This window comes from Diceros bicornis, chromosome 18 (genome assembly GCF_020826845.1).
Source record: "Diceros bicornis minor isolate mBicDic1 chromosome 18, mDicBic1.mat.cur, whole genome shotgun sequence".
In the NCBI taxonomy this organism is placed as follows: Eukaryota; Metazoa; Chordata; class Mammalia; order Perissodactyla; family Rhinocerotidae; genus Diceros; species Diceros bicornis.
In genome coordinates, this window is record NC_080757.1 from 55987479 (window position 1) to 56014269 (window position 26791).

Genomic DNA, 26791 nt, shown 5'->3' on the forward strand with positions numbered 1-26791 from the left:
CCCAACATGCCCTGCTGTTTTCCTCTGATTTTCTTGACCTGTAAGAGATGTCAGCGATGGAGCTCTGCTATGAGGCCACTCACTTCTGGGATCAGAGCTTCCCTAAATGAACACCTCCTCCCACTGGCAGAAGGAAGCTGTGAGCAGGGCTTTGGGCCCTTGGGAAATGGGGTGCAGGTGTTGGAAATGAGGGAACTCAGGACTCCAGGGGCCTGCCACCCTTGCTCCCAAGGGAACTGCCCATAGGTGCTCAGTGTGGGTCTCAGAACCTCAGCACCCGCTGGGGGGCCTGGGTGACCCCCATGCACCTCCATTGCCCTGATGACACTGAGATCTCACATCCCAAAAAGGTGGCCAATTCCAGTGGAAACCGGATCAACAGGCTCAGCAAAGAGGGATGAACCCCTGCCCCAAGTTTTTCCAACTGTGCAGCGGGGTGGAGCTGGGGTAGAAGAGTCTACACCCCCATGCCCCACAGCCGCTAGTCCCCAAACTTGGCCGCCCCACCCTCAGGCCTGGCTGGGGAAGGGGGAGAGGAGACTCCCAGAATTCCTTCCTCCTTCCATTTACTTGCAAGAAACATGCGTTGAGCACCTACTGTATATACAGCCCGGGGCTGGGGCTTTGGGAATCTCAGATGATATGGCCTTTGCCCTCTAAGATTTTATAGTCTGGCGCGAAGCAGGGGGTTGATGGTCTGAAATTCCACTTCCTGGAAGTGGAAAGGAGGAAGGGGAGAGTCTTAGGGGACAGGGGGGTTAGTCTCATCTAGGCTCTGGGTGAATGGTGGAGCCTGAAGGGTTGGGATTGGAGGATGAGGCCAGATCCTGGAAGATTTGGGAGCCTGAGTGGTCCCACCCACATCAGTCCCTCCCCAGCCCCAGCCTCCCCCCAACCCTGGACTTTTTTTGTGTGTGTGTGTGTGAGGAAGACCAGCCCTGAGCTAACATCTGATGCCAATCTTCCTCTTTTTTGCTGAGGAAGGTTGGCCCTGGGCTAACATCCATGCCCATCTTCCTCTACTTGATATGGGATGCCACCACAGCATGGCTTGACAAGCGGTGTGGCTTGACAAGCGGTGTGTCAATGGCACGCCTGGGATTGGAACCTGTGAACCCGGGGCCGCTGAAGCAGAGTGCGTGCACTTAACCGCTGCGCCACCAGGCCGGCCCACCCCCCAGGCTTTGAGCAGAGGAGAGAGCAATCTCACTTAAGATTTAGAGAAGATAACTCTGGGACCGTTTTTTTTAATTTATTTTTTTAACCTGTGGAGGTCAGCTTAGAGTGGTTAGGAGACCACTGCAGTGACTGGATGGGGCCCGGCAGTGGGGGTGGGGTGCAGGGCTTGAATAGAGCAGGGTTTCTCAACCTGAGCACTATTGACATCTGGGGCCAGCTGTGTGGTGAGGGCATTTAGCAGCATCTCTGGCCCTGCCTCCCCACGACGTACAACTAAAACCGTCTCTTGGGGCCCTCCCGGTGGCGCAAGCAGTTAAGTGCACGCGCTCCGCTGCGGTGGCCCGGGGTTCGCTGGTTCCGATCCCGGGCGTGCACCGACGCACTGCTTGGCAAGTGGTGCTGTGGCGGCATCCCATATAAAGTAGAGGAAGATGAGCACAGATGTTAGCCCAGGGCCAGTCTTTCTCAGCAAAAAAAGAGGAGGATTGGCAGATGTTAGCACAGGGCTGATATCCTCACACAAAAAAAGAAAAAGAAAAAGAAAACCGTCTCTAGCCAGCCCCGTGGCTTAGCAGTTAAGTGCATGTGCTCCACTACTGGCGGCCGGGGTTCGGATCCCGGGCGCGCACCAACGCACCGCTTCTCCAGCCATGCTGAGGCCGCGTCCCACATACAGCAACTAGAAGGATGTGCAGCTATGACATACAACTATCTACTGGGGCTTTGGGGGGAAAAAAAGGAGGAAGATTGGCAATAGATGTTAGCTCAGAGCTGGTCTTCCTCAGCAAAAAGGGGAGGATTAGCATGGATATTAGCTCAGAGCTGATCTTCCTCACAAAAAAATAAATAAATAAAAAATAAAACTGTCTCTAGACACTGCCCAATGTCTCCTAGCAGGTGAAATGGCCCCCAGTTGAGGGCCACTGGATTAGAGAACTAGTCAGAGCATCAGATTGATGAGACCTGGGGACAAACGGAGTGTGGGAGTAAGAGGGCAGGGAAGGGAAGTGGGTGTTCAGCATGACTGTGGGGTCTCCACCCTGGGTGGGTGATGGTGCCAAGCACTGGAATGGGAGCCCAGGAGGGGCGAGGAGCGGGTTTAAGGGAAAGTGATACGTTTGGTTTGGACAGAATAGTGACAGTGATGATCTCCATTTATCAAAGGGCAGTTTCCCCCAAGGGTTAGTGGTGCCAACCCCAAAATCTGACTGCCTGGGTTCACCAGCCAGGTGACCTTGGGCAAGTCACTCATCTCTAAACTGGAGATGATAATAGAAGCTACCCCATAGAGTTGGGGTGAGGATTGAATGAAAAATGTAGAAATTGAAGGGACATCCATGGCTAGTGGCTACAGTATCAGACAGCACAGCTCTGTGGATGTTATCTGGCTTGAGGTTGAGTTTGGGGAGCCTTGGGACTCTCAGGTGAGGGAGGGTCCTAGCAGACAGTGGGATCTCCAGAGCCGGAGCTCTGAGCCTCAGGTGGCCTGTGATGCAGGAGTTATTCACACCTACGTGAGGGCCAGCCCTCTGGAGAGTGCCCACATCTGGTGAAACAAGCGGTGACTAGACTAGACAGGTGGCTCTGGTCACCTCTTCCAAGTGCTGCATCCTGGAAGTGCCAGTCTGCAGGGCGCTGTGCATGGGAGGGGGCTGGGACAGTGGCACCATCATAGGCCTGTCCCAAGCAGCTTCCAGACACCAGCTTCTAACCCAGTGCTGGGCCTCTTCCAGCATCTTCTGGCCAAACTCTTTGACACCCACACCAAGCGAGATGCCTCAAAGAGAGCAGGGACGTCGCCCCAGGGGGCTGGAGAGCGGCATGTCCTGCCTGTTCCTTTGGCCTTGGTACCTGGGAAGGAGCTGTGTCTGTGGACAGATTCTCTGAACCCTCTGCTGGAGACTGGCTGTGAGAGGGGCAACTCCAGTTCACCAAGGGCTCTGTGCCAAGCAGCAAAGGGGCCAGGTGGTGCAGGGCCTCTCGAGCCAGACAGTCTGGGTCTAGATGCCAGCTGTGCTGCTTCCTCACTGAGTGACTGCAGACACGTTACTTCACTTCTCTGCTCCTCACTTTCCTCCTCTGTAAGGTGGGCATCATAATAGTCTCTACATCCTGGTTGGTGTGCTAAGTAAGTTAAATTGCTTCAAACGGTGCCTGGCACACGGTTGGTGCCATACCAGGGTTTACCTCATCCTCGCCTCATCCTTGTGACAACCCACAGATGGGTGATGTTCCCATTCTGCAGGTGAGGAAACTGAGGCTTCCAGGGCTTGCACAACCTGAGCACATCGTGGAGGGCACTGGCTGGGAATGAGGCCTCCTGGTTCCATCTGCTGATCAGCTCTGTGGCCTTAGGGTGGTGACTTTGCCTCCTGAACCTCAGCTTCTTCACGCTTCTTCACCTGTGAAGTAGTTGTCTGTGGGTATGGTGGGTCCTCGGGCCTGTTGGGAAGACAGATAAGTCAGCTGGCAGTGCCAGCAGGGCCACTGAGGACCAAATGAGGGGACTGTGGGACCCACCGGGCCCTCAGTGGGAGGAAGTGAATCTGAGGGGAGGTAAGCTCATGTCAGTGTAAAATCTCTTTCTTGAAAATCCCTCAAGGCTGCTCCCTCCCTGGTGAAACCGACCAGACCAAAGCCTGGGCCCTCCCTGCCTGGCCCACCCTCCCCGACCCCCAGGCCCTGAAGGAACAGCGTGTTCCTGACCAGCTGCCCCTGTCCAGGGCCGGTTGTTTTGTCTTGGCTTTTGTGTGGCTGGGCCCTTGGTGTCAGGTGACAGCCACACGGGGAGGGCCAGGTTGCTGCCACAACCAGGAATCTGAGCTGACCACACCCAGTATGGGGCAGTGCCGCCCAGCCAGCCAGGTGCACCCCCTCTGGCCCTGGGCAGCCCTCCTTCCCACCCAGACAAGTGCTAGGAACTCCTCAGCCCTGGATCTTGGACGCGGTCCCCCCTTGCTGAGGGCAGGATGAAGGGCCCCCACTGTCTCCAACAAACAACCTTTGCTCTGTCCCTTCCGGGAGCCTGAAATGGTGCTGGAGCCAGTGTGAGACAGACGGGGCTTTCTCTCCCACACCAGGCTACAGTTGCAGTTTGGCGGCTCCTACAAATCTCTCCTTTCCCAACTCCCTGTCAAAAGAGTTCATTGTTCTCTCCTCCCTTGGCAGAGGTCACCTGAGTCAGGTAGCAGGGTGGGGGCAGGGCTAGGGAGGCTGGTTGCTGAGCTCATGAGGTAGAGGAGGACTGGCCCCGTGGCAGTCAGGCATTGGTCAACCTCCTAGCTTGAACCTGAGCTGGAGACTCAACTACAGTGGACTAGAGTCTCAGGCTGGGCGGGCCCTGGAATCCCAGCTTGCTGTCCCAGGCTGAGCCCTGGCCCCACCTTCTGTCCTGGGTAGAGAGAGATGATTCAGGGTTGCTGTGTGCCTGGGGGCTGAGCCCACCCTCTTGTGCCGTTCCGGGGCAAGAGGTCACTGCCCATGTGGACCTTGTACTCGTGTGGGGGAGCTAGTCTTAAAAGGCTATTAAGAGTTGGAGGGAGAGGGTCCCGTCCAGTGGTGCAGCAGTTAAGTGTGCACGCTCCGCTGCGGCGGCCCTGGGTTTGTAGGTTCGGATCCCTGGCGCACACTGATGCACCACTTGTCAAGCCGTGCTGTGGCGGCGTCTCATATAAAGTGGAGGAAGATGAGCACAGATGTTAGCCCAGGGCCGATCTTCCTCAGCAAAAAGAGGAGGATTGGCGACGGATGTTAGCTCAGGGCTAATCTTCCTCACAAAAAAAAAAAAAAAGAATTGGAGAGAGGGGCAACCAAGGAGTGGGAAGGGCATCTGAGGTTGGGAGGACAGCTGGAGCACAGGCCAGAGGTGCCTTGTGGAACCTTCTTGCTTCCCCAGGCTGCTCCAGCCCTGGGTTCCTGGCTCCTCCCTGTCCCCTCGTTAACTGACCTCAGTCCTCTCCCCAAATCCAAATCCCTTCCTTTCCCATTTCCAACAAGACCCCCTGGGCCTCTTGTAACTGGCCTGGGGCCCCTACACCTCCTTACTCAACTTTGCCTCCTCAGATTGTATTATAGCCCCCTTCCCTCTGCCCTTCCTGGACTTGGGGAATACCCTGTTGCCACACTGTTTACATTTGAACCCACTGTCTTGGCCCCTCACCAAGTAGGGTCACTGTGAAATTCCCTCCCCTGATTTTGTTCTTGAGGGAGGCTTGGTCCCTCTAGTTGTCAACTTGGAGAAGATGCCCTGAGGGAGACAAGGGAATGATGGAGAACCTTAGAAGGAAGCCTGGCCTTATGGGCAAGGCCTGTGTGCTCTAGGCTTCCAGCCACTGTCAGGTGGTCTGCTTGAGGTTCATCCTGTTCAAGCCGAGAACAGCCCTGCTCGATGCAGTTGTTGGTATCGTTCCATTTGTCAGGTGTGAAATGAGGCTCAGAGAGGCAAAGCAGCTCGCCCACATCCGGACTCCTTTTAAATGGCAGAGGGGGATTCAGAGCTTCATGGAACTGACTCAGTGCCTGTTCTTTCTAAACCAGCCTATGGAGAAGAAGCTGAGGATGGGCGGGAGGGGGGGCACAGTGTCCCCAGGACCTCTAAAGAAATGAGGAATGGGTACAAGGGATTGAACAATGCACTTGACCTTTGTCTCCCTCTGGGTCAAGGGAAAGAGGCTGACCTGCAGCAGGAGTGACTCAGGCGAGATGTTAGAACTTCTACTGGTGAGTTGATAGGATAATGTGTGGCCTGAGAGCCTGACAAAAAGCTGCAGACTGTTTTCTCTTTGGCTTGACTTTCCTGCTGATGTCCCAAGGCAAAATCATCTAGGGCAGCACTTTGGTCCAATAGGAATATAATATGAGCCACATATTAAAATGTTCTAGAAGCCACATTACAAAATTTTTAAGCAAGTGAAATTAATTTTGTTAATATATTCTGTTTAACCCAATATATCCAAAATATTATTGTTTCAACATGTAGTTAATATAAATTGAGAATTTTTAAGTTTTTTTTTTAGTTTTAGGTTTCTTTTAATAAAAAGTCTTTGAAATCTGGAGTATATTTTACACCTACAGCACATCTCAATTTGGACATTAAATTTTCTTTGGAAATATGTGATCTGTATTTAGAGTTGAAAGATTTACGGTTAAAAAAGGAGATTCGAAGTTTGGTCTGCCTGAATCCAGCCCCTGTTCCTTTGGAACCCAAGGACATTCCTGAGAAGTTTTCCAGTAACTGAATTCAGCGTCCATTCTTAAATTTAAATAAAATTAAAAATTCAGTTCCTTGGTGGCACTTGCCACATCGCGGGTGCCCAGTCTCTACACATGGGTCGTGACTGTTGTACTGGGCACCTCTGGGCATCGGCCTCCTACTGGCCACCAGGCTCCTGCAGGACGTTTCCCCCAGAGTCCTCCAAATTCCAGAGGCTTTGGCCCTGAGCTGCTGCTGGTGGTGGTGATGGGAAAATGCTACCGTCCCAGGAACCTTTTCCTGAGCTCGAGCTGCCGACTTCCTGAGGCCCCAGCAACCTGGGGCTGGCTGATGCCTAGCAGGGACTCTGGGGAGGCTTGTCCCACAGCCCCTCACGTTTTCTGCCCTCCTTTTCCTGGGAAATGTTTACATTCCAGACACTCCGCTATCTCCCCAAGGCTTTTCCAGGCTCTGCATTTTTTACATAGCTGAACAGGGACCTGGGCTGGGCGGGGGGCTCCTGCTGGGTCACTTGTGCCCTCCCAGCTGTCCCTTTCAGGTACAGCCATTTGCAGGGCAGGCTGTGTTCCCAGCAAAGAGCCAGGCCTAAGGGGGGCCCCACACCTATATGGCACTAGGTGTCCCGTCCCCAGAATAGGCACTCTTTGGAGCTCTCCTCTCTGGCCCAACCCCTGGACTGGATGAGCGGGCAGGCAGCAGATGGGTTTGCTAAACTATCACGCCAGCTGTCAACGGGACTTATCTCTTTCTGCTCCTTTGAGGCCAAGTAAAGCCTGGAGGAGAGCCAGGCCTACGGAGAGCTGCCTCATCAGTGCAGCCTTTTTCTGCAGGGCAGTGTCTCTGTAGTTAACAAAAAAAAAAGTCTTTAAAGCAGCTGGCTGGCACCCTTGGCCTGCTCTAATCTAGCTCTGCAGGTTCAGTATCCCCTGGGGTGGGAGGTGGGGCATAGGGTTAGCCGAGTAAGAAACAACCAAAAACCTTCCCCAAGATGGTTTGTCAATCTAAATCTGTCGTGTTGACGTCCCTACTTTTTAACCTGTAATTCCACCCCTGGGACATCTGCCTAAGGAAACACTCAGAGGTGCAGGCAAAGATGGGAGTCCAGGAATGGTCATCAATGCAACTGACAATTGCAAACCGTCTAGAAACAGAGAATGTTCGACAACAGAGGCCTGGTGAGTTAGGGCACCTCCACATAGGGAATATTTTTCAGCCATTCAAGTTGTGTTAGTGTTTTTAACAACCTGGGCTGGCTATAGGTGGAAAGACAGACCACAGAGCCATACGTGTACACATATAACCATGTGGCATGACACCAATTAGGTCTCTGGGTTTTAAGCATGGACACACACGCACCTATAGTCACAGGCGCAGGCAAGACTCACAGACACACACCGAGATGTTAGCAAGTGTAACTTCTTTTTTTTTTTTTTAATTTTTTTAATTTAATTAATTAATTTTTTCCCCCAAAGCCCCAGTAGATAGTTGTATGTCATAGCTGCACATCCTTCTAGGCTGTATGTGGGACGCGGCCTCAGCATGGCCGGAGAAGCAGTGCGTCAGTGCGCACCCGGGATCCGAACCTGGGCCACCAGCAGCGGAGCGTGCGTACTTAACCGCTAAGCCACGGGGCCAGCCCCAAGTGTAACTTCTGGTTGTGGGAATATGGGTGATTTTTGTTTTCTTTTTCAAACTCCTTTATATGTTCCAAGTTTTCTGCAATGTGTATGACTTCTATAATAAGAAATGAGCAAAAGCATGTGTCTGCAACAACACTCCAGAAACTTCCTCTCTGGGACGATGGTGGAGAATTCAGTGACAGTGAGGGCACTTGAGAGAGAGCAGATGTTCAGGGCTGGAGGAGCCTCAGACGGCCCAGAACTGGGAAGAGCCGCTGTGAGTTCTCTCAGACCCAGGGGCCAGCCCGGGGCTGCGGTGGAATCAGGCTTCCTGAGCAACCTGATATCTCCACTGCGCCAGCCCCACGAAGCTTCCCTTGCCCCCCCACCCCTTCAGGAGGGCTGGGTCAGTCACCCACAGTATGAGTGGTGGAGGAACCAAGTCCAAGTTCTTGGAGAACGTCAAGTAGCCATCATGGTGTCGGGGGAGCATGAGCTCCCAGAGATGGCCACGTGGCCAAGGACCAGGTCAGAAACAGATGGAGGGTAGGGTCCAGAGGGTGGGGTCTGGGATTGGCTCCACACTCATGCATCTGGGTAGGAACCTGAACAAGACTGAACTCCTCCTCCCTGCTGGGGGTGGCTCTGTGCTGCAGCTCTGCCATCTAGCACTGGTCCCCCAGCTGTGGAGGGGCGGAAGGGACATGTCTGCAGGCCCATGCCCATGTTGTTCTCGTTGCAGACGGTGGAACATGGCTTCCCGCACCAGCCCAGCGCTCTCGGCTACAGCCCCTCTCTGCACATCCTGGCCATCGGCACCCGCTCCGGAGCTGTCAAGCTGTATCCTTTCTGTCCTCCCAGCTCCTACCCAGGGAGGCCCTGAAGGGGCGGGGGCCTTGGCATTGGTGAGATTCAGGGAGGACCCCCACCCTCCAAATAAAAGCAAGGTGCAGGTGACTCCTCTTGTTCCCAGGATGTTCCAAACATCCTCTCAAGAGTCAGCCCTGAATGCAGGAAGTAGAGGTGGGTGATGGGCCAAGAAGCTTTTTTTTCTTTAAACCTTTTTCCCAGTGAGAGTCAACAGACTGGCCCCAGGGCTCTGTCCAAACCAGAGATGGGGTGGCCTTGGGTTGTGGAGCAGTGCTAGGGCAGCTGCTCTTCTAGATTCTACCCCCAAGCTTGCACACCCCCCACGTACACACACGCATGCATACACACACACCAGAGGGTAGAGTGGACTCCTGGGTGGCAGGGATAGTCCTTCCTTGGCCTGGTCCACTTTGGATCACCTTTTATCCTAAGCATTGGTTCTGGGCTGATGGGGGCTCCAGGCCATTTCAGAGGCAAGCCCACAGGTTCCAGGATGGGGGACCTGCTGCTTGGGTCCTCTGGCTGGCCTGGGCTGGACTACAAGTGTGGGAGCCCCACCCCCACCCTTGAATCTGACCTGAGCCCCCAGAGTGAGCCAGGATAGGACCTAGGGGAATTGGGAGGTGGGGGACCACCCGTGGAGAGCCCAGCTGATATCTCCTCCAGCGAAGCTGTAACTCTCTTCTGTTCCTCTCTGCTGCAGCATGGGCAGGGAGGCTGAGGGTGCCTCGAGTCAGCTGGGCCAGGCTGGAGGTGGTGTATCCATAGGAGGGCAGGGGCCTAGGTCCCATGGCCAGCTCAGCCCTCCCTCAGCTGGTTAATCATTGCCTGGTGATGGCCATATCCTGGTTACCAATCCCTGTGCCAAGTCTCATGGCCACGGGTATGCCCTGTGGTTTCTCACAGGTGCCACTATGCAGTAGCTGATGGGTCTATTGCAGCTCAGGTTGCGGGGTGGGGTGGGGGTGGTGCAGGGAGTAGCTTAATAGTTGCCAAGATAAGGCTTCACCCTTCTAAGGAGTCACTCCCACCTGCCTGGCTAGGAAAGCTCTCCCTGGTTGGGTGGCTTCGCCCTCAGGGGTCAGCTCACTGGCCCTGTGCCCTCGGGCTAGGGCCACTGCCATCTCTTCCCCACCCCAGGCCCCGGACATAGGTCCTGCTTTCTGGAGGGAGGGCGAGCCCTTCTCTGCTGCCAGCTGTTTATACTCCTTGCCACGTGGGCCCAGAGGTGCTGGCACTTGAGTGGGCCCAGGGGTGGTGTCTGGCCTTCTGGAGCTTTTCCTGAGCCTGCTACTCCTAGCTATGGTGCTCCAGGGGTGGAGTTCATGGGGCTGCACCGGGAGAATAACGCTGTAGTGCAGATCCATTTCCTGCCCGGCCAGGTGAGGGCTCCCTCCATGCTCTTCTCACTCTCACGTCTCCCAGATAGGGTGATGGAGAAGCAGGTGGCCCTGGATTTGGTGCTGATGGGAGGACCTGGGACCACCTGCCTTTCCCCAGCTGTGGTTCACGAGCCACCCTAACGGTAGTCAGGGGTCTCTTGGTTCTGGGGCTCTTTGAAACAACTGGTGCAGGCTGGGCCGCCCAAGTGTGTAAAGGCCACAGTGAATGCTGGCCCTCCCTGGTTAATGAGACAGAACACTCCTGCCCCCATCCGGTTCCCTCCCTAGTGCCAGCTGGTCACTCTGCTGGATGACAACAGCCTGCACCTGTGGAGCCTAAAGGTCAAAGGCGGGGTGTCAGAGCTACAGGAGGATGAGAGTTTCACGCTGCGCAGCCCCCCAGGGTAAGGATTCAGTCCCCTTGCTCCCCAGCGAGCCTGCCCCGTGCACCCCACTCCAGGGAGCGATCACCCTTGAGGTGATCCTCTGGCAAGTGTTTGAGCCAACCTGCAGGTGCTCTGGGTAGAGAGGGCAGGGCTGGGGCCTGCCTCTATCCCCACAGTGTCTGTGCAGGAAGGATCCTTTTGCCTCCTAGCCCAATCTCTCTGCCATCTGTGTGCTATCTTGGCAGAAAGTCACCAGTATGTTTGTCCTGGCCTGAGACACCGTGGACCCTGCTAAAGGATCTCACAAGCCTGCTTTCCCTCGGCATGGCCTTCCCTGGGCTGGTGAGGGCAGCCAGGAGTTGGAGATCCTCTCCATGGGGTCTCCCCTGCCTGGGCAGCAGCCAGCTCACAGACAGCCATTCCTGTCCGCAGGGCTGCCCCCAGTGCCACACAGATCACCGTGGTCCTGCCACATTCCTCCCGAGAGCTGCTCTACCTGGGCACTGAGAGTGGCAACGTGTTTGTGGTACAGCTGCCCGCCTTCTGCACGCTGGAGGACCGGACCATCAGCTCGGATGCCGTGCTGCAGCGGTGAGCCCAGAGACCCTGCTGCCATTAGGAACCCATCCCTCGAGTGGGGCATGTCCTCCTCCCTTTGGTCCCTGGTAATGTCTCAGGAGCTTATTATTTCTCTCCTGGGAAGTCTTATGGGGATGAGAGGAGAGACTTTCAGCTCCCCACCTGTCCCCCAAATTGAGAATCTCACCTCATAATGTGTTAGCATCATGGCACAGAAAGGGGTCTTGGGGGTGACTTGTCACTTCATTTACAGGTGAGGAAAATAAGGCTCAAAGTGATTGTGTAATGGCACCAACTCTTAGTCCAGCATTCTTTGCACTGATACCACGTATTTCAAAATTACAGGGGCTCTGCAGTGGGGCCGACGGGCCCAAACCTCCCTGCATCAGCTGGGCAGCTTCTGATGTTTACGCTTTGGTGTCTGCTAAGTTTCCATTTGCACGTAGGCTCCATGGCTAAAAATACTTGACAGCCACAGCCTTGTAGGTTTCTTCAGCTCATTTCGGAAGCTTTGCTCCTTGACGGTGGTGTCTGCAATAGAAAGGGAGTCAGATCAAGTCTGGGTGTGGAGAGCAGGGCCAGGGCCCAGAAAGGGAGGAGATGAAGAGTTGGTAGCAATGGAATGTTCTTCAGTTACAAGGGGCAGGGAGGAGGCCGGGGTGTTGGGACGTGGAGCTGCTTCAGGTTCGAGCTAGTGGGACTGTGCCCCTGAAGGGCTCTGGACCAGCTTGTAACACAGTCAGAGCCATCAGGCCCAGCTCTTCAGCAGCCTGGCTGATGGTGAAGCAGGACCCAGCTGTCCAGAGCAGGGCATTGCTGGCTTGGGAGGATTCCAGCTTGAGGCCAGGTCCCTTTGAGCATAAACTGTCTTTCCCACTTGGCAGGGTAGAGTGAAGGCAGCATGACCATGGTCAGAGCAGGCCTGTTTGCAAGATGGCAGGCATGGCTGGTTCTCAGCCTAGGCACCCGGTCTGTGGGTGAGACCATTGGAGGACCTACTCCTCAGCATGTGGCCACGCTAATGCCCGCCTCACCCTATGCTGGTGAGAGTCCAGTTGAGGAGGAGCCCTCCCCTAGGCTGTAGCTACCCCCCTGGGCTTTGCCGGCTGAGTGCCCTGGGAACCCCTTGTGCCAATCTAAATCCTTGTTCACTCTCCACTTTGACAACACTTTCTAAATTTTTAAAACATCCAACCCTTGGGGCCAGCCCGGTGGGGCAAGCGGTTAAGTGCGCGTGCTCCGCTGCGGCGGCCCCGGGCACGCACCGACGCACCGCTTGGCAAGCGATGCTGTGGCGGCGTCCCATATAAAGTGGAGGAAGATGGGCACGGATGTTAGCCCAGGGCCAGTCTTCTTCAGCAAAAAAAAGAGGAGGATTGGCAGATGTTAGCTCAGGGACGATCCTCCTCACAAAAAAAAAAAAAAAAAATCCAACCCTTTAGTCTAGCAACTCGGACTCTGAAAAGGTCTCCATCCTAAGGGGGAAATGCAAACGTAAGAATGATCATCATAGGGCTGTTTTTAATGGCAAACAGTTGAAACCATCTCATTGTCCAACAGTATTCATCTATATAAGGGCATTGTTTGCGTTCATTAAGAATATTTCAGGAGCCGGCCCGGTGGCGTAGTGGTTAAGTTCGCGTGCTCCGCTTAGGTGGCCCAGGGGTTCACAGGTTCAGATCCCGGGCATAGATCTATGCACTGCTCATCAAGCCACTCTGTGATGAAGTAGAGGAAGATGGGCACGGATGTTAGCCCAGGGCCAATCTTCCTCAGCAAAAAGAGGAGGATTGGCAACAGATGTTAGCTCAGGGCTAATCTTCCTCACCAAAAAAAAAAAATATTTCGAAGAATATTTAAACACATAAGAAAATGGCCATGGTCTATTTAAGTAGGGGGGAAAAAAGCAAGTTGCAAAACAGTATGTTACAGTATAATTCCAGTTTTTAAATAAATAAGCAAAGCATGCAAAGACATGCTGGCAGAGGAGGTCTGGGGGGCAGTTACCTGGATTCAGGCAGCGTCGTCAGTCCTGCCGCACAGCTTCCTTCTGAAGTTCTTCCTGATGCTTCTCTGTATTTTCCAAGATGGTGTAATTCTTGCATTGTTCACTTTTAAGATAAATTTATTTTTTTAACTATATAAGTAGTAGATCCTTACAGAATCCTCTTCAGAAATTAAAACCTTGCAGGCCCCTTTGACCTCCTGCTCCCAATTCTAATTCTAACTCCGGAGAGGCCAGTGCTAGCAGTATCTGGTGTATAGTATTGGTATATGGGGATGTACGTAAATGTAGAGGGGTTTGGTTTGGTTTGGTTTGGTTTGGGGCATAGTAATGCCCTCGAGGTTCAGGCTGTTTCCATTTCCTACTCACCATCCTTGGCGTTGGCCCTTGGTCCCATGCCTGCCACCTCATGGTCTTCTGTTGGCTGCAGCACCTCCAGACTTCACATCAGCATTCTGGGCCCAGAGAAAGAGGGAGGGCTCAAGGCTCAATCTTTCTATGCTGGCGCATTCAGCACCCACTGGGCACCCAGGCCCACTAATATAGAGTTTTGTTTTACGGGTCTTAAAAACCTTTTTTTTGTGAAATACCACCTCTTTACAGAAATGCACTAAATAGGATGTACAGTTTAATGGATTCTTATAAAGTGAGTGTCCTCGCAGCCACCCCCAGGCAAAGAAATAGAACTTTGCCAGCCCCCCAGGATCCCCTGCATGCCTTTCCCAGTCACAACTCCCTCCCTCCCCTAGAGGTCACCACCACATCGGCTTTTCTGGAGATCACTTCCTTGCCTTTCCTTATAGTTGTGCCACCTGCATTTGCATCCTTGTGGGTTCTTATATATCACCGTCCCGTTGTACACATTGGTTCTCTCCCCTTGGTGGTGTGTCCTAGCAATCTTTCTATGCTGGCGCATTCAGCACCCACTGCTGCACAGAATGTGGTGGCGGCTATGCCCTGCTCTCGGCTGTGCCCGTCAGTGGATGACGGCGTGGGCTCACGGTGCCCACCTCTCCCAGGTTGCCGGAGGAGGCCCGCCACCGGCGGGTGTTTGAGATGGTGGAGGCTCTGCAGGAACACCCTCGAGACCCCAACCAGGTCCTCATCGGCTACAGCCGGGGCCTCGTTGTCATCTGGGACCTGCGGGGCAGCCGTGTGCTCTGCCATTTCCTCAGCAGCCAGGTAGGTGGTGCCTGGGACGGTGACAGGTGCCACGTGGTTCTCCCAGACCCCGCATAGCACATGCAGCCACCATGCCGAAGTGTGGGGGTGCGGGCGTTGGGACTGCCACCCTGATCCCAGCCCGCGCTCTCTCCCTCTCCCCTGAAGCAACTGGAGAACATCTGCTGGCAGCGGGACGGCCGCCTGATTGTCAGCTGCCATTCTGACGGCAGCTATTACCAGTGGCCTGTGTCTGCCGACGCCCAGCCACCGGACCCCCTGCACAGCCATGTGCCTTATGGTCAGTGCTCTGCCTGCCTGGCGGGGGCCTGGCCCTGCCCTGTCACCTGGGACTGCCTTTCAGTTCAGTGCAGAGCAATATCCTCTTTGTTCCCAGTCGGTCTATCCTGCATTCAGGTGCAGGTGCCCAGCTCATAGAAGACAAACCTGGGGCCCAGAGAGGTGAAGGCTTGTCCAAAGCCACACGACGGATTTTCTGATGCCCATTGTGGCTCACTCAGAGCAAGACTCAAGCATAGATAGGTCTACTATGTGGGTGTGGGTGCAAGGGATCTGCCCGTGCAGACCTACATGGCTCTGAGAGTGGGAGGACCCATTCAAGCTAATTCCTTTTCTTGTAGGTCCTTTTCCTTGCAAAGCTATTACCAAAATCTTCTGGCTGACCACCAGGCAGGGGTAGGTACCAGTGCTCTGTCCTTTTCCCTTTCCAGAGCCTTCCTAGAGGGCTGGAAAGGCTGCTCGGGTCTCTGCTGCGGGGAGACAGTGCCTAGTGAGTGCCTTTGGGTCCCACGTCCAGGTGTCAGACTCCAGTGAAAAGAGAAAGGGCCATTCATACCTCTCATGGCTAATTCCTGAAAACACACGTCTGTTTTTTTCCATTCCACCCTCCTGGAGAGATGATTCAGATCAATAGGTTTCAAACTCTGTTTTAGTAGCAGACCCCTTTCCTCAAAGAATCATATAGGGAGACCCGATGTATAAGCAGAAAGGGGGAGCCATCTGGTTGAAGCAGGAGTGGCTGCAGAGACTCAGAAACCACAGCCTGCATGTCCCTACCTCACCCCCAAGTTCTCTGGGGCTCTTGCAATCGGGAAGAAATGGGGGTCCACCCCTACCCCTCCTGGAGACCTTGTGTGAGCACTCACACTGAGACTGGCCTCCCTCCCAGGCCCTGCCGCGGAGGCCTGTCACAGGAATTTCCAAGCTGCCAGCTCAGCCTGTGGCTGTCTGGGGCTGCATCGTGAGCCCCATCACATTCCCCACCCCACTCTTCTGTGCCTGCCAGGTTGCCCTTCACCATCTTCCAGGGTGGTATGCCTCGGGCCAGCTATGGGGACCGCCACTGCATCTCAGTGATCCACAGTGACCAGCAGACAGCCTTTGACTTCACCTCCCGTGTCATCGACTTTACTGTCCTTGCCGAGGCGGACCCTGCGGCAGGTAGGCGAGCTTCAGGAGTGGGTGTGGAGGGCTAGCCACTGGGAGGTGTGGAGATGCAGGCCCATCTGTTAATAAAGGGATGGGGCCTGCACGAGTGTTCCCAAACCTGCCACTCTCTGAGTCCCCACTGTATCCCTTCTTAGTGCCTCCAAGGCCAGCAGCCGCAGCCGGTCTCTTTCTCTCCCTCCCTGCTGGCCTGTGCCTTCTTCCTTGCTGGCCACGCCTGCCCACCCTAAGCTCTCTTTGCCCTTCCCCAGCTCAGATGGGACTTAGCCCAAAGGGGATAGATCCATACTGTTGGGTTTAACACCCACTCATCTGAGGCAAGGGGGTCCTAGCTTAAATATGGTGAAGCCCTCCTTATGGGGTGGGGCAGGGGGTGCAGTGTGGGGCCAGCTCTGTGCCAACCTCCTGGAGCTCGGCCAGGACAGCAAAGCCCTGAGTCAGGCTCGTGAATTGGGTGACAGGCAAGACCAGGAAGGGCTGATGTCGAAACCTGGAGAGGAGGCCTGGCAGGAGCTCTCCAAGAGGGTGGGCCTCCTTCCCAAGTGACTCTGACCTGACAAGGCCCAGGCCTCCAGGTGAGGGGAGCGGGCCTGCTGGGGATGCCCTGGGCTGCGTTCTCCCAGCCTCGAGGCCATTTGGAGAGAGACTCCAAACCTGCTATTCCTCGTTTCTCAGTCTCTTCCCTCCTCACACCTGACACAGGATGCTGGGAGCAGGGTCTAGTTTTTTTATCAATTTTTTTGGATTTTCTACATCAATGATCAGGTCGCCTGTGAACAAAGACAGTGTTATTTCTTCCTTCCCAATCTGTATACCTTTTATTTCTTTTTCTTGTCTTATTGCATTATCTAGGACTTGAAAAGGAGTGGTGAGAGCAGACATCCTTGCTTTGTTCCTAATCTTAGTGGGAGAGTTCAAGTTTCTTACCATTAAGTTATGATGTTAGCTCTAGCTTTTTTTTTTTTTTATTTATTTTCCCCCCAAAGCCCCAGTAGATAGTTGTATGTCATAGCTGCACATCCTTCTAGTTGCTGTATGTGGGACGCAGCCTCAGCATGGCCGGAGAAGCGGTGTGTCGGTGCGCGCCCGGGATCGGAACCTGGGCCACCAGCAGCGGAGTGCGCACACTTAACCGCTAAGCCACGGGGCCAGCCCATGCGCTAGCTTTTTTGTAGACATTCTTTATCACGTTGAGGAAGTTCCCCTCTATTCCCAGTTCACTGAGAGTTTTTATCATAAATTGGTGTTGGGTTTTGTCAAATACTTTTTCTGCATCTCTCAATATGATCATGTGTTTTTCCTTTTTTAGCCTGTTGATGTGATGGAGTATGTTAATTGATTTTTGTATGTTGAAGCAGCCTTGCATACCTGGGATAAATCCCACTTGGTCATGGTGTATAATTTTCTTTATACATTTTTGGATTTGTGCTTATTTTTATTTATTTATTTATTTTAATTAATTTATTTTTTTATTGTGAAATTTTTGTTGTACATTGTTGTTTATCAGTCACCATATAAGTGCACCCCTCCACAACTTGTGCCCACCCCCGATCCCCCTAGCCCCTGGTAACCACCAAACAGTTCTATCTGTCTGTGTGTTGGTTTGTCATCTACATATGAGTGAAATCATGCACTGTTTGTCTTTCTCTTTCTGGCTTATTTCACTTAACATAATACCCTCCAGGTCCATCCATGTTGTTGCAAATGGGACAATTTTGTCTTTTTTTATGGCTGAGTAGTATTCCATGGTATATATACACCACATCTTCCTTATCCAATCATCAGTCAAGGGACACTTTGGTTGCTTCCATGTCTTGGCTGTAGTGAATAATGCTGTGATGAACATAGGGATGCATAAGCCTCTTTGGATTGTTGATTTCAGGTTCGTTGGGTAGATACCCAGTAGTGGGATAGCTGGATCATAAGGTATTTCTATTTTTATTTTTTTGAGGGATCTCCATACTGTTTTCCATAGAGGCTGCACCAGTTTGCATTCCCACCAGCAGTGGATTAGGGTTCCCATGTCTCCACAGCCTCTCCAGCATTTGTTGCTTTTTGTCTTGGTGAATGTAGCCATTCAAACAGGTATAAGATGATATCTTAGTGTGGTTTTGATTTGCATTTCCCTGATGATTAGTGATGTTGAGCATCTTTTCATGTGCCTATTGGCCATCTGTATATCTTCTTTGGAGAAGTGTCTGTTCATTTCCTCTGCCCATTTTTTGATGGGGTTATTTGTTTTTTTGTTATTCAGTTGTGTGAGTTCTTTATATATTATGGAGATTAATCCCTTGTCAGATATACGGTTTGCAAATATTTTTTCCCAGCTGGTGGGTTCCGTATTCATTTTGATCCTGATTCATTTGCCTTGTAGAAGCTCTTTAATCTGATGAAGTCCCACTTGTTTATTTTTTCTTTTGTTTCCCTTGTCTGAGTAGACATGGAATTCAAAAAGATCCCTTTATGGCTGATGACGAGTAGTGTACTACCTATATTTTCCTCCAGGAGTGTTATATTTTCAGGTCTCACCTTCAGGTCTTTGATCCATTTTGAGTTAATTTTTGTGCATGGTGAAAGAAGATGGTCCACTTTCATTCTTTTGCAAGTAGCTGTCCGGTTTGCCCAGCACCATTTATTGAAGAGACTTTCTTTTCTCCACTGTATGTCCTTAGCTCCTTTGTCAAAGATTAGCTGCCCATAGATATGAGGTTGTATTTCTGGACTTTCAATTCTGTTCCGTTGATCCACGTGTCTGTTTTTGTACCAGTACCGTGCTGTTTTAATTACTATTGCTTTGTAGTATGTTTTGAAGTCAGGGATTGTGATGCCTCCAGCCTTGTTCTTCTTTTTCAGGACTGCTTTAGCTATATGGGGTCTTTTGTTGCCCCGTATGAATGCTAGTATTCTTTGTTCTATTTCTGTGAAGAATGTCCTTGGGATTCTGATTGGGATTGCATTGAATCTGTAAGTTGCTTTAGGTAGTATGGACATTTTAACAACGTTTATTCTTCTAATCCAAGTGCATGGAATATTTTTCCATTTCTTTATGTCATCATTGATTTCACTCAGTAATGTCTTATAGTTTTCATTTTATAGGTCTTTCACTTCCTTGGTTAAATTTACTCCCAGATATTTTATTCTTTTTGTTGTAATTGTAAATGGGATTGTCTTCTTGAGTTCTCTTTCTGTTAGTTCGTTGTTGGTATATAGAAATGCAACTGATTTCTGTAAGTTAATTTTGTACCCTGCCACTTGGCTATAGTTGTTGATTATTTCTAATAATTTTCCAATGGATTCTTTAGGGTTTTCTGTATATAAGATCATGTCATCTGCAAACAGCGAGAGTTTCACTTCTTTGTTGCCTATTTGGATTCCTTTTATTCCTTTTTCTTGCCGAATTGCTCTGGCCAGAAACTCCAGTACTGTGTTGAATATGAGTGGTGAGAGTGGGCACCCTTGTCTTGTCCCTGTTTTCAGAGGGATGGCTTTCAGTTTTTCTCCAATGAGTATGATGTTGGCTGTGGGTTTGCCATATATGGCCTTTATTGTGTTAAGGTACTTTCCTTCTATACCCATTTTGTTGAGAGTTTTTATCATAAATGGATGTTGGATCTTGTCAAATGCTTTCTCTGCATCTGTTGAGATGATCATATGGTTTTTATTCCTCGTTTTGTTAATGTGGTGTATCACATTGATTGATTTGCGGATGTTGAAGCATCCCTGTGTCTCTGGTATAAATCCCACTTGATCATGGTGTATGATCTTTTTAATGTATTGCTGTATTCAGTTTGCCAATATTTTGTTGAGGATTTTTGCATCTATGTTCATCGGGGATATTGGTCTGTAGTTTTCCTTCTTAGTATTGTCTTTGCCTGGCTTTGGTATCAGGGTGATGTTGGCCTGGTAGAATGTGTTGGGAAGTGTTCCATCTTCCTCTATTTTTTGGAATAGTTTGAGAAGGATAGGTATTAAGCCTTCTTTGAATGTTTGGTAAAATTCTCGAGAGAAGCCATCTGGTCCTGGACTTTTATTTTTTGGGAGGTTTTTCATTACCGTTTCAATCTCTTTACTTGTGATTGGTCTATTCAGGTACTCTATTTCTTCTTGATTCAGTTTTGGGAAGTTGCATGAGTCTAGGAATTTATCCATTTCTTCTAGATTGTCCAATTTGTTGGTATATAGTTTTTCATAGTATTCTCTTATAATCTTTTGTATTTCTGTGGTATCTGTTGTAATTTCTCCGTTTTCATTTATAATTTTATTTATTTGAGCCTTCTCTTTTTTTTCTTGGTGAGTCTGGCTAAGGGTTTGTCAATTTTGTTTATCTTCTCAAAGAACCAGCTCTTTGTTTCATTGATCCTTTCTACTGTTTTTTTAATTTCAATTTCATTTATTTCTGCTCTGATTTTTATTATTTCCCTCCTTCTGCTGACTTTAGGCTTTGTTCTTTTTCTAATTCCATTAGGTGTAGTTTGAGGTTGCTTATTTGGGCTTTTTCTTGTTTGTTAAGGTGGGCCTGCATTTCTATGAGTTTCCCTCTCAGGACCGCTTTTGCTGCATCCCATATGAGTTGGTATGGTGTATTTTCATTTTCATTTGTCTCCAGATATGCTTTGATTTCTCCTTTAATTTCATCAATGATCCATTGGTTGTTTAGTAGCATGTTGTTGAGTCTCCACAGCTTTGTGACTTTCCTGGTTTTTTCCTTGTAGTTGATTTCTAACTTAATGGCATTATGGTCTGAAAAGATGCTTGTTGTGATTTCAGTCTTCTTAAATTTACATAAGCATGCCTTGTTTCCCAACATATGGCCCATTCTTGAGAATGTTCCATGTGCGCTTGAGAAGAATGTGTAATCTGCTGTGTTTGGATGGAGTGCTCTGTATACGTCTATTAAGTCCATCTCATCTGGTTTTTCATTTAGGTCCATTATTTCCTTATTTATTTTCTGTCTGGATGATCTGTCCATTGATGAGAGTGAGGTGCTAAGATCCACTACTACTATTATGTTATTGTTAATATCTCCTTTTAGGTTTGTTAGTAGTTGCTTTATCTACCTTGGTGCTCCTGTATTGGGTGCATATATATTTAAAAGTGATATGTCTTCTTGGTGGAGTGTCCCTTTTATCATTATATATTGCCCCTGTTTGTCTCTCATTACCTGTTTATCTTGAAGTCAACTTTGCCTAAGTACGGCAACACCTGTTTTCTTTTGTTTGCCATTAGCTTGGAGTATTGTCTTCCATCCTTTTGCTCTGAGCCTGTGTTTGTCTTTAGAGCTGAGATGTGTTTCCTGGAGGCAGCATATTGTTGGGTCTTTTATTTAATCCATCCCACCACTCTGTGTCTTTTGATTGGAGAGTTCAGTCCATTTACATTTAGGGTAATTATTGATATATGGGGGCTTGTTGTTGTTATTTTATCACTCTTTTTCCCAGTCCTTTGCATTTCTTTTGTTTCTCATCCCGTGTGTTTTGGACTACCAATTCAGTTTGGTAGTTCTGTATGGGGGTTCTCTTAGTTTTCTGTTTCTTTATCGTGTGTGATTCTGTTCTGAGTATTTGGTTAGTGGTTACCATGAGGTTTGTATAAAAAATCTCGTGGATGTGATAGTCCATTTTTTTTGTGTGTGTGTGTGAGGAAGATTGGCCCTGAGCTAACATCTGACAATCCTCCTCTTTATTTGCTGAGGAAGACTGGCCCTGGGCTAACATCTGTGCCCATCTTCCTCCACTTTATATGGGACGCTGCCACAGCATGGCTTGCCAGGCAGTGCGTGGGTGTGCGCCCAGGATCCGAACTGGCAGACCCTGGGCTGCCACAGCAGAGTGCACGCACTTAAGCACTTGCGCCACCAGGCTGGCCCCCAATCCTCCTCTTTTTGCTGAGGAAGACTGGCCCTGGGCTAACATCCATGCCCATCTTCCTCCACTTTATGTGGGACGCTGCCACAGCATGGCTTGCCAAGCGATGCATCGGTGCACGCCCAGGATCCAAACTGGTGAACTCTGGGCTGCCGCCACAGCAGAGCGCACACACTTAACCGCTTGCGCCACTGGGCCAGGCCTGATAGTCCATTTTTTGATGGCCTCTTATTCCCTTAGACTAAGTCGATTTGATCCCTTTCCTCTTCCCCTTCTAAGTTATTGTTGTCACATCTTATTCCTTCTTGTGTTGTGAGTTCATGTTTAACATGATGAGGTTATATTTATGCTTGGTGCTTACCTTCCCTTGATCTTTGGTTTTATATTTAAGTGTTTGCTAATCTATTTTGATAGAGGATTGCAATTTTTCTGTTTTTGTCGACCTATTTTTCTCCTTGTTCAAAACTTTGAATCCCCTTTCTCTTTTTTTCCTCAGGGGTGAGGGCCTTCTTGAGCACTTCTTGTAGTGGGGGTCTTGTGGCAATGAACTCCCTTAGCTTTTGTTTATCTGGGATAGTTATTATTTCTCCATCATATCTGAAGGATATTTTTGCTGGATAGAGTATTCTTGGCTGTAAGTTTTTGTCCTTCAGAATTTTGAATATATCGTTCCACTCTCTCCTAGCCTATAAAGTTTCTGTCGAGAAATCGGCTGAGAGCCTCATAGGAAATCCTTTGTATGTTATTTTTTTTTGTCTAGCTGCCCTTAATATTTTTCCTTTGTCCTTGACTTTTGCCAGCTTTACTACTATATGCCTTGGAGAGGGTCTTTTCATGTCGATATATTTAGGAGATCTATTTATTTCTTTCACTGGTATTTCCAGCTCCTTCCCCAGGTTTGGGAAGTTCTCAGATATTATTTCTTTGAACAAGTTCTCTGCTCCTTTTTCCCTCTCTTCTCCCTCTGGAATACCTAGAATCCTTATGTTGGATTTCCTAATTGAGTCAGATATTTCTCGGAGAGTTTCTTCATTTCTTTTTAGTCTTAGTTCTCTTTCCTCCTCCATCTGGAGCATTTCTGCATTGCTGTCCTCAATATTGCTAATTCTTTCCTCCATATTGTCAGCTCTCATGCTTCAGGCTTCCAGGTTTGTCTTTATCTCCTCTATTGTGTTTTTCATCTCTAAGATTTCTGATTTTTTTTTTTTTTTACAGTTTCAATCTCTTTTGTGAAGAAACTCCTGATTTCATTGAATTGTCTGTCTGTGTTTTCTTGTATTTCATTAAACTTTTTTATGATGGCTATTTTGAATTCTCTGTCATTAAGGTTATATATTTCTGTGCTTTCCAGGTTGACTTCTGGGTGCTTGTCGTTTTCCTTTTGGTCTGGAGATTTAATATATTTTTGCATGGTGCCTGTCGGTGTTGGCTTACTTTTCCTCACAGTGAAAATATATGGTCGCAGTTTCCTCTTGCTTCCGCTGGGTGGGGGTCAAGGGCTGTGTGTTCTGGCCCACCTCGATCCGCGGGCACTCTCATCGGCCCCTGGGTGATCTGAGGCGTGGCTGAGTGGAGGCTGCTGGGGGGAAAGTGTGGGAACAGCTGGAGCTGGAGCATGGGAACAGCTGAGACTGGAGCGCAGCTAGGCCGAAGCAGCTGGGGCTCGGGTGCAGGTGGGTTGAAGCAGCTGCAGCTGAAGTGCCACTGGGCCAAAGAAGCAGGGACTGGAGCACCACTGGGCTGAAGAAGCTGGAACTGGAGTGCGCTGGGCCAAAGAAGCTGGAACTGGAGTGCACTGGGCCAAAGAAGCTGGAACTGGAGTGCGCTGAGCCGAAGAAGGAAGAGCTGGAGTGCCACTAGGCCAAAAAAGCTGTAACTGGAGTGCGCTGGGCCGCAGAAGGAGGAGCTGGAGCACCTCTGAGCCAAAGAAGGAGGAGCTGGAGTGCCTCTGGGCCAAAGAAGGAGGAGCTGGAGTGCCTCTGGGCCAAAGAAGGAGGAGCTGGAGTGCCTCTGGGCCAAAGAAGGAGGAGCTGGAGTGCCTCTGGGCCAAAGAAGCTGGAACTGGAGTGTGCTGGGCTGAAGAAGGAGGAGCTGGGGCACTGCTGGGCCAAAGAAGCTGGAACTGGAGTGTGGTGGGCCAAAGTTGCTGGCGCCAAGTCAGCTGGAGCCTGAGCACAGGCCAAGCTGAAGCCGCTGGAGCCAGGGGTGGTGGTGGGGGGCAGTCCAGCCGAAGGAGCTGGGGCTGTGGCACAGGGAAGCCAGGGAAGCTGGGGCCATGGCTTGGTCCAACCAGAGCAGCTGGGGCTGTGGCTTGGTGGGGCCTGAGCTGCCGCTGCCTCTGGTGCTCGGGCACAGGCTCGCCTTGCTGGTGGTCAGGCCCGGGTGCCTGGGGGCCACTGCCTCTGGGGACAGGGCTGAGCTGAAGCACCGCTGTGCTGAAGCGCCAGTCGGGCAGGCCAGGTGGGGGAGGGGCGCTTGCTTTCGCCTCCCTGATCTCTCACCTTGCTGTTGCTCTCTGCTCTCCTGAGGGGCTAGCTTGTTGAAACTACCCTCGCAACAGTTCCGTTCCCTCCTTAGGGGGAGCCCCTCAGGCCGTGAGGGGTCTTAGAGAGCGCCAGTTTTCACGCAGTGAGCCACCCCTCCCCCTCCTCCGAGAGCCATGTGGTCTCAGTCTCTGTGTCGCAGTCCTTGGGGAAGGAAAGGAGCTCCTCTTACCTCCTTCCACTTCCTCTGGGGATTCCAGCACCTCCGACCTTGGGTGTATGGCTGCCTGGGTGCCTCAGATGTCCTCTGTGTTGTGTGAATAGCTTCTGTTGGAATATGAATGTCCTTTTTGTTGTGTCTTAGAGGGAGAGAGTTCAATGGGGGAAGCTCACTCTGCCATGATGCTGACGTCATTCCTCTGGCACTTATTTTTAAAATGCCGATTCCCTGGCTTCAACCCCAGAGCTTCAGATTCTGCAGGGCTGGCTGGGGCAAACTGCTTCCTACTGGCACTTGTAGCCCCTGACCCTTGGCTTCTCCCCTCAGCCTTTGATGACCCCTACGCCCTGGTGGTGCTGGCTGAGGAGGAGCTGGTGGTGATTGACCTGCAGACAGCTGGTTGGCCACTGGTCCAGCCTCCCTACCTGGCCTCCCTGCACTGCTCTGCCATCACTTGCTCCCACCACGTCTCCAACATCCCTCTGAAGCTGTGGGAGCGGATCATCACTGCCGGCAGCCGGCAGAACACACACTTCTCCACCATGGTAGGTCCAGTGCTAGCCCCAGCCCTGCCTCAGGGCCAAGCTCTGCCATGGACTTGTTGGCCTCGTTCTCTAGGGGTGGCCCATTGATGGTGGTACCAGCCTAGCCCCGGCCCCACCCCAGAGGGACCTGCTGCTCACGGGGTAGGTGACTTTGATGCCATTCTCCTCCTGCTTAGTAGAATATGTGGAGCGGAAGCAGAGCCCAGAGGGGTGCATGCCAGTACTGGGCATCCCCACCCTGCATCCCTCTCACACTGGCAGGCGGGCTCTGCCCACAGGCACGAGGATGGCACAGTACGGTTCTGGGATGCCTCCGGCGTCTGCTTGCGGCTGCTCTACAAACTCAGCACGGTACGAGTGTTCCTCACCGACACAGACCCCAACGAGAACCTCAATGCCCAGGGCGAAGATGAGTGGCCCCCGCTCCGCAAGGTGAGTCCAGGAGCCTGGGAACCAGGGAGGGCCGGGACAGGCTCTGCCTGGTGCTTATGGCTGCTCATGGGTCTCTTCTCCCTTGTCAGGTGGGCTCCTTTGACCCCTACAGTGATGATCCCCGGCTGGGCATCCAGAAGATTTTCCTCTGCAAATACAGTGGCTACCTGGCTGTGGCAGGCACAGCAGGGCAGGTAGCAGGCTGGGCTAGGGGTGGAGAGCGGGGCGGAGGGGTGATCGGGAGACTTTGAGAAGCGTCCAGGCCCATGAGCTTTCTTCTCAGGATTGGGGAGCAGCAGGGACAGGAAGCAGCTTCTTGAGTGCCTGCTGATGGTGTCACCAGGAGCATCACCTGCTCCTGTGGCTCTGTGGTTTTCCCGATGGATAGAGGTTGCCTGATCCCATTAGAGGGAGGCCTTTGGGATCATTGTTTCTCTTCCAGAAACCAGAATTAAGGGCTGGGGGTTGGGCAGAGGCCTTCTGGCCCTTCTTGGGCCCAGGGCCTTGGTGTGTGTCCAGGTCCTTTGCAGGTCCCCACCGTCAGGGTCCCTGAGGATGCGCTATCCCTTGGTACTGGGGTTTGCTCAGCCCATCTGCCGCCCCTCCCAGGTGCTGGTGCTGGAGCTGAATGATGAGGAGGCAGAGCACGCTGTGGAGCAGGTGGAGGCCGACCTGCTGCAGGACCAGGAGGGCTACCGCTGGAAGGGGCACGAGCGTCTGTGTGCACGCCCAGGGCCCGTGTGCTTCGAGCCCGGCTTCCAGCCCTTCGTGTTGGTACAGTGCCAGCCCCCAGCTGTGGTCACCTCCTTGGCCCTGCACTCCGAGTGGCGGCTTGTGGCCTTCGGCACCAGCCACGGCTTTGGCCTCTTTGACTACCAGCAGCGGCGGCAGGTCTTTGTCAAGTGAGCAGCCCACCCAGGGTGGCTGGGGCCTGGATCTGGGATTGGCACCCAGTGGGAGCCCTGGCAGTGCTGAGGGCCTGGTGTTCCCCCCAGGTGCACGCTGCACCCCAGCGACCAGCTAGCCTTGGAGGGCCCACTGTCCCGTGTGAAGTCCCTAAAGAAATCCCTGCGCCAGTCCTTCCGCCGGATACGTCGCAGCCGAGTGTCCAGCCGGAAGCGGCGGGCAGCTGGCCCCCCGGGAGAGGTGAGGCCAAAGCTAACCTCATACCTAGGCAGAGCTCAGAGCAGCCAGCAGCAGGTCCAAACTACCCCTCCCTCTCGTATCTGCTTTGGCTGCAACCAGAGGGTGTGGGCCACACTGCATAGGTTCACGTCCTGCCCCAGCACCGACCAGCTATGTGGCCTCAGATGTGTCACGCTGCTGCTTTGTGCCTCAGCATCCCCAAGTGTAAAAGGCAATAATTGTTACACCTTAGGGTCATATC

The 26791-nt window shown here is 51.7% G+C and overlaps 1 protein-coding gene across 7 annotated transcripts in view; it reads left to right on the forward strand.

Annotated features, from left to right (window-relative positions):
* Positions 1-26791, forward strand: part of LLGL2 (LLGL scribble cell polarity complex component 2) — a 43353-nt gene that overhangs the window by 12590 nt on the left and 3972 nt on the right. For 6 of the 7 annotated variants that reach the window (XM_058561615.1, XM_058561618.1, XM_058561613.1 and 3 more), the window contains exons 3-16: positions 8753-8850; positions 10181-10262; positions 10551-10666; positions 11081-11239; positions 14252-14414; positions 14562-14694; positions 15035-15089; positions 15700-15854; positions 24755-24972; positions 25046-25113; positions 25251-25404; positions 25494-25598; positions 26014-26306; positions 26400-26550. In XM_058561615.1, coding sequence (XP_058417598.1) covers positions 8753-8850; positions 10181-10262; positions 10551-10666; positions 11081-11239; positions 14252-14414; positions 14562-14694; positions 15035-15089; positions 15700-15854; positions 24755-24972; positions 25046-25113; positions 25251-25404; positions 25494-25598; positions 26014-26306; positions 26400-26550 — 1950 coding nt within the window. Of the gene's footprint in view, positions 1-8752; positions 8851-10180; positions 10263-10550; positions 10667-11080; positions 11240-14251; positions 14415-14561; positions 14695-15034; positions 15090-15699; positions 15855-24754; positions 24973-25045; positions 25114-25233; positions 25405-25493; positions 25599-26013; positions 26307-26399; positions 26551-26791 lie in introns of all 7 variants that reach the window. The other variant, XM_058561616.1, reaches the window with a different exon arrangement.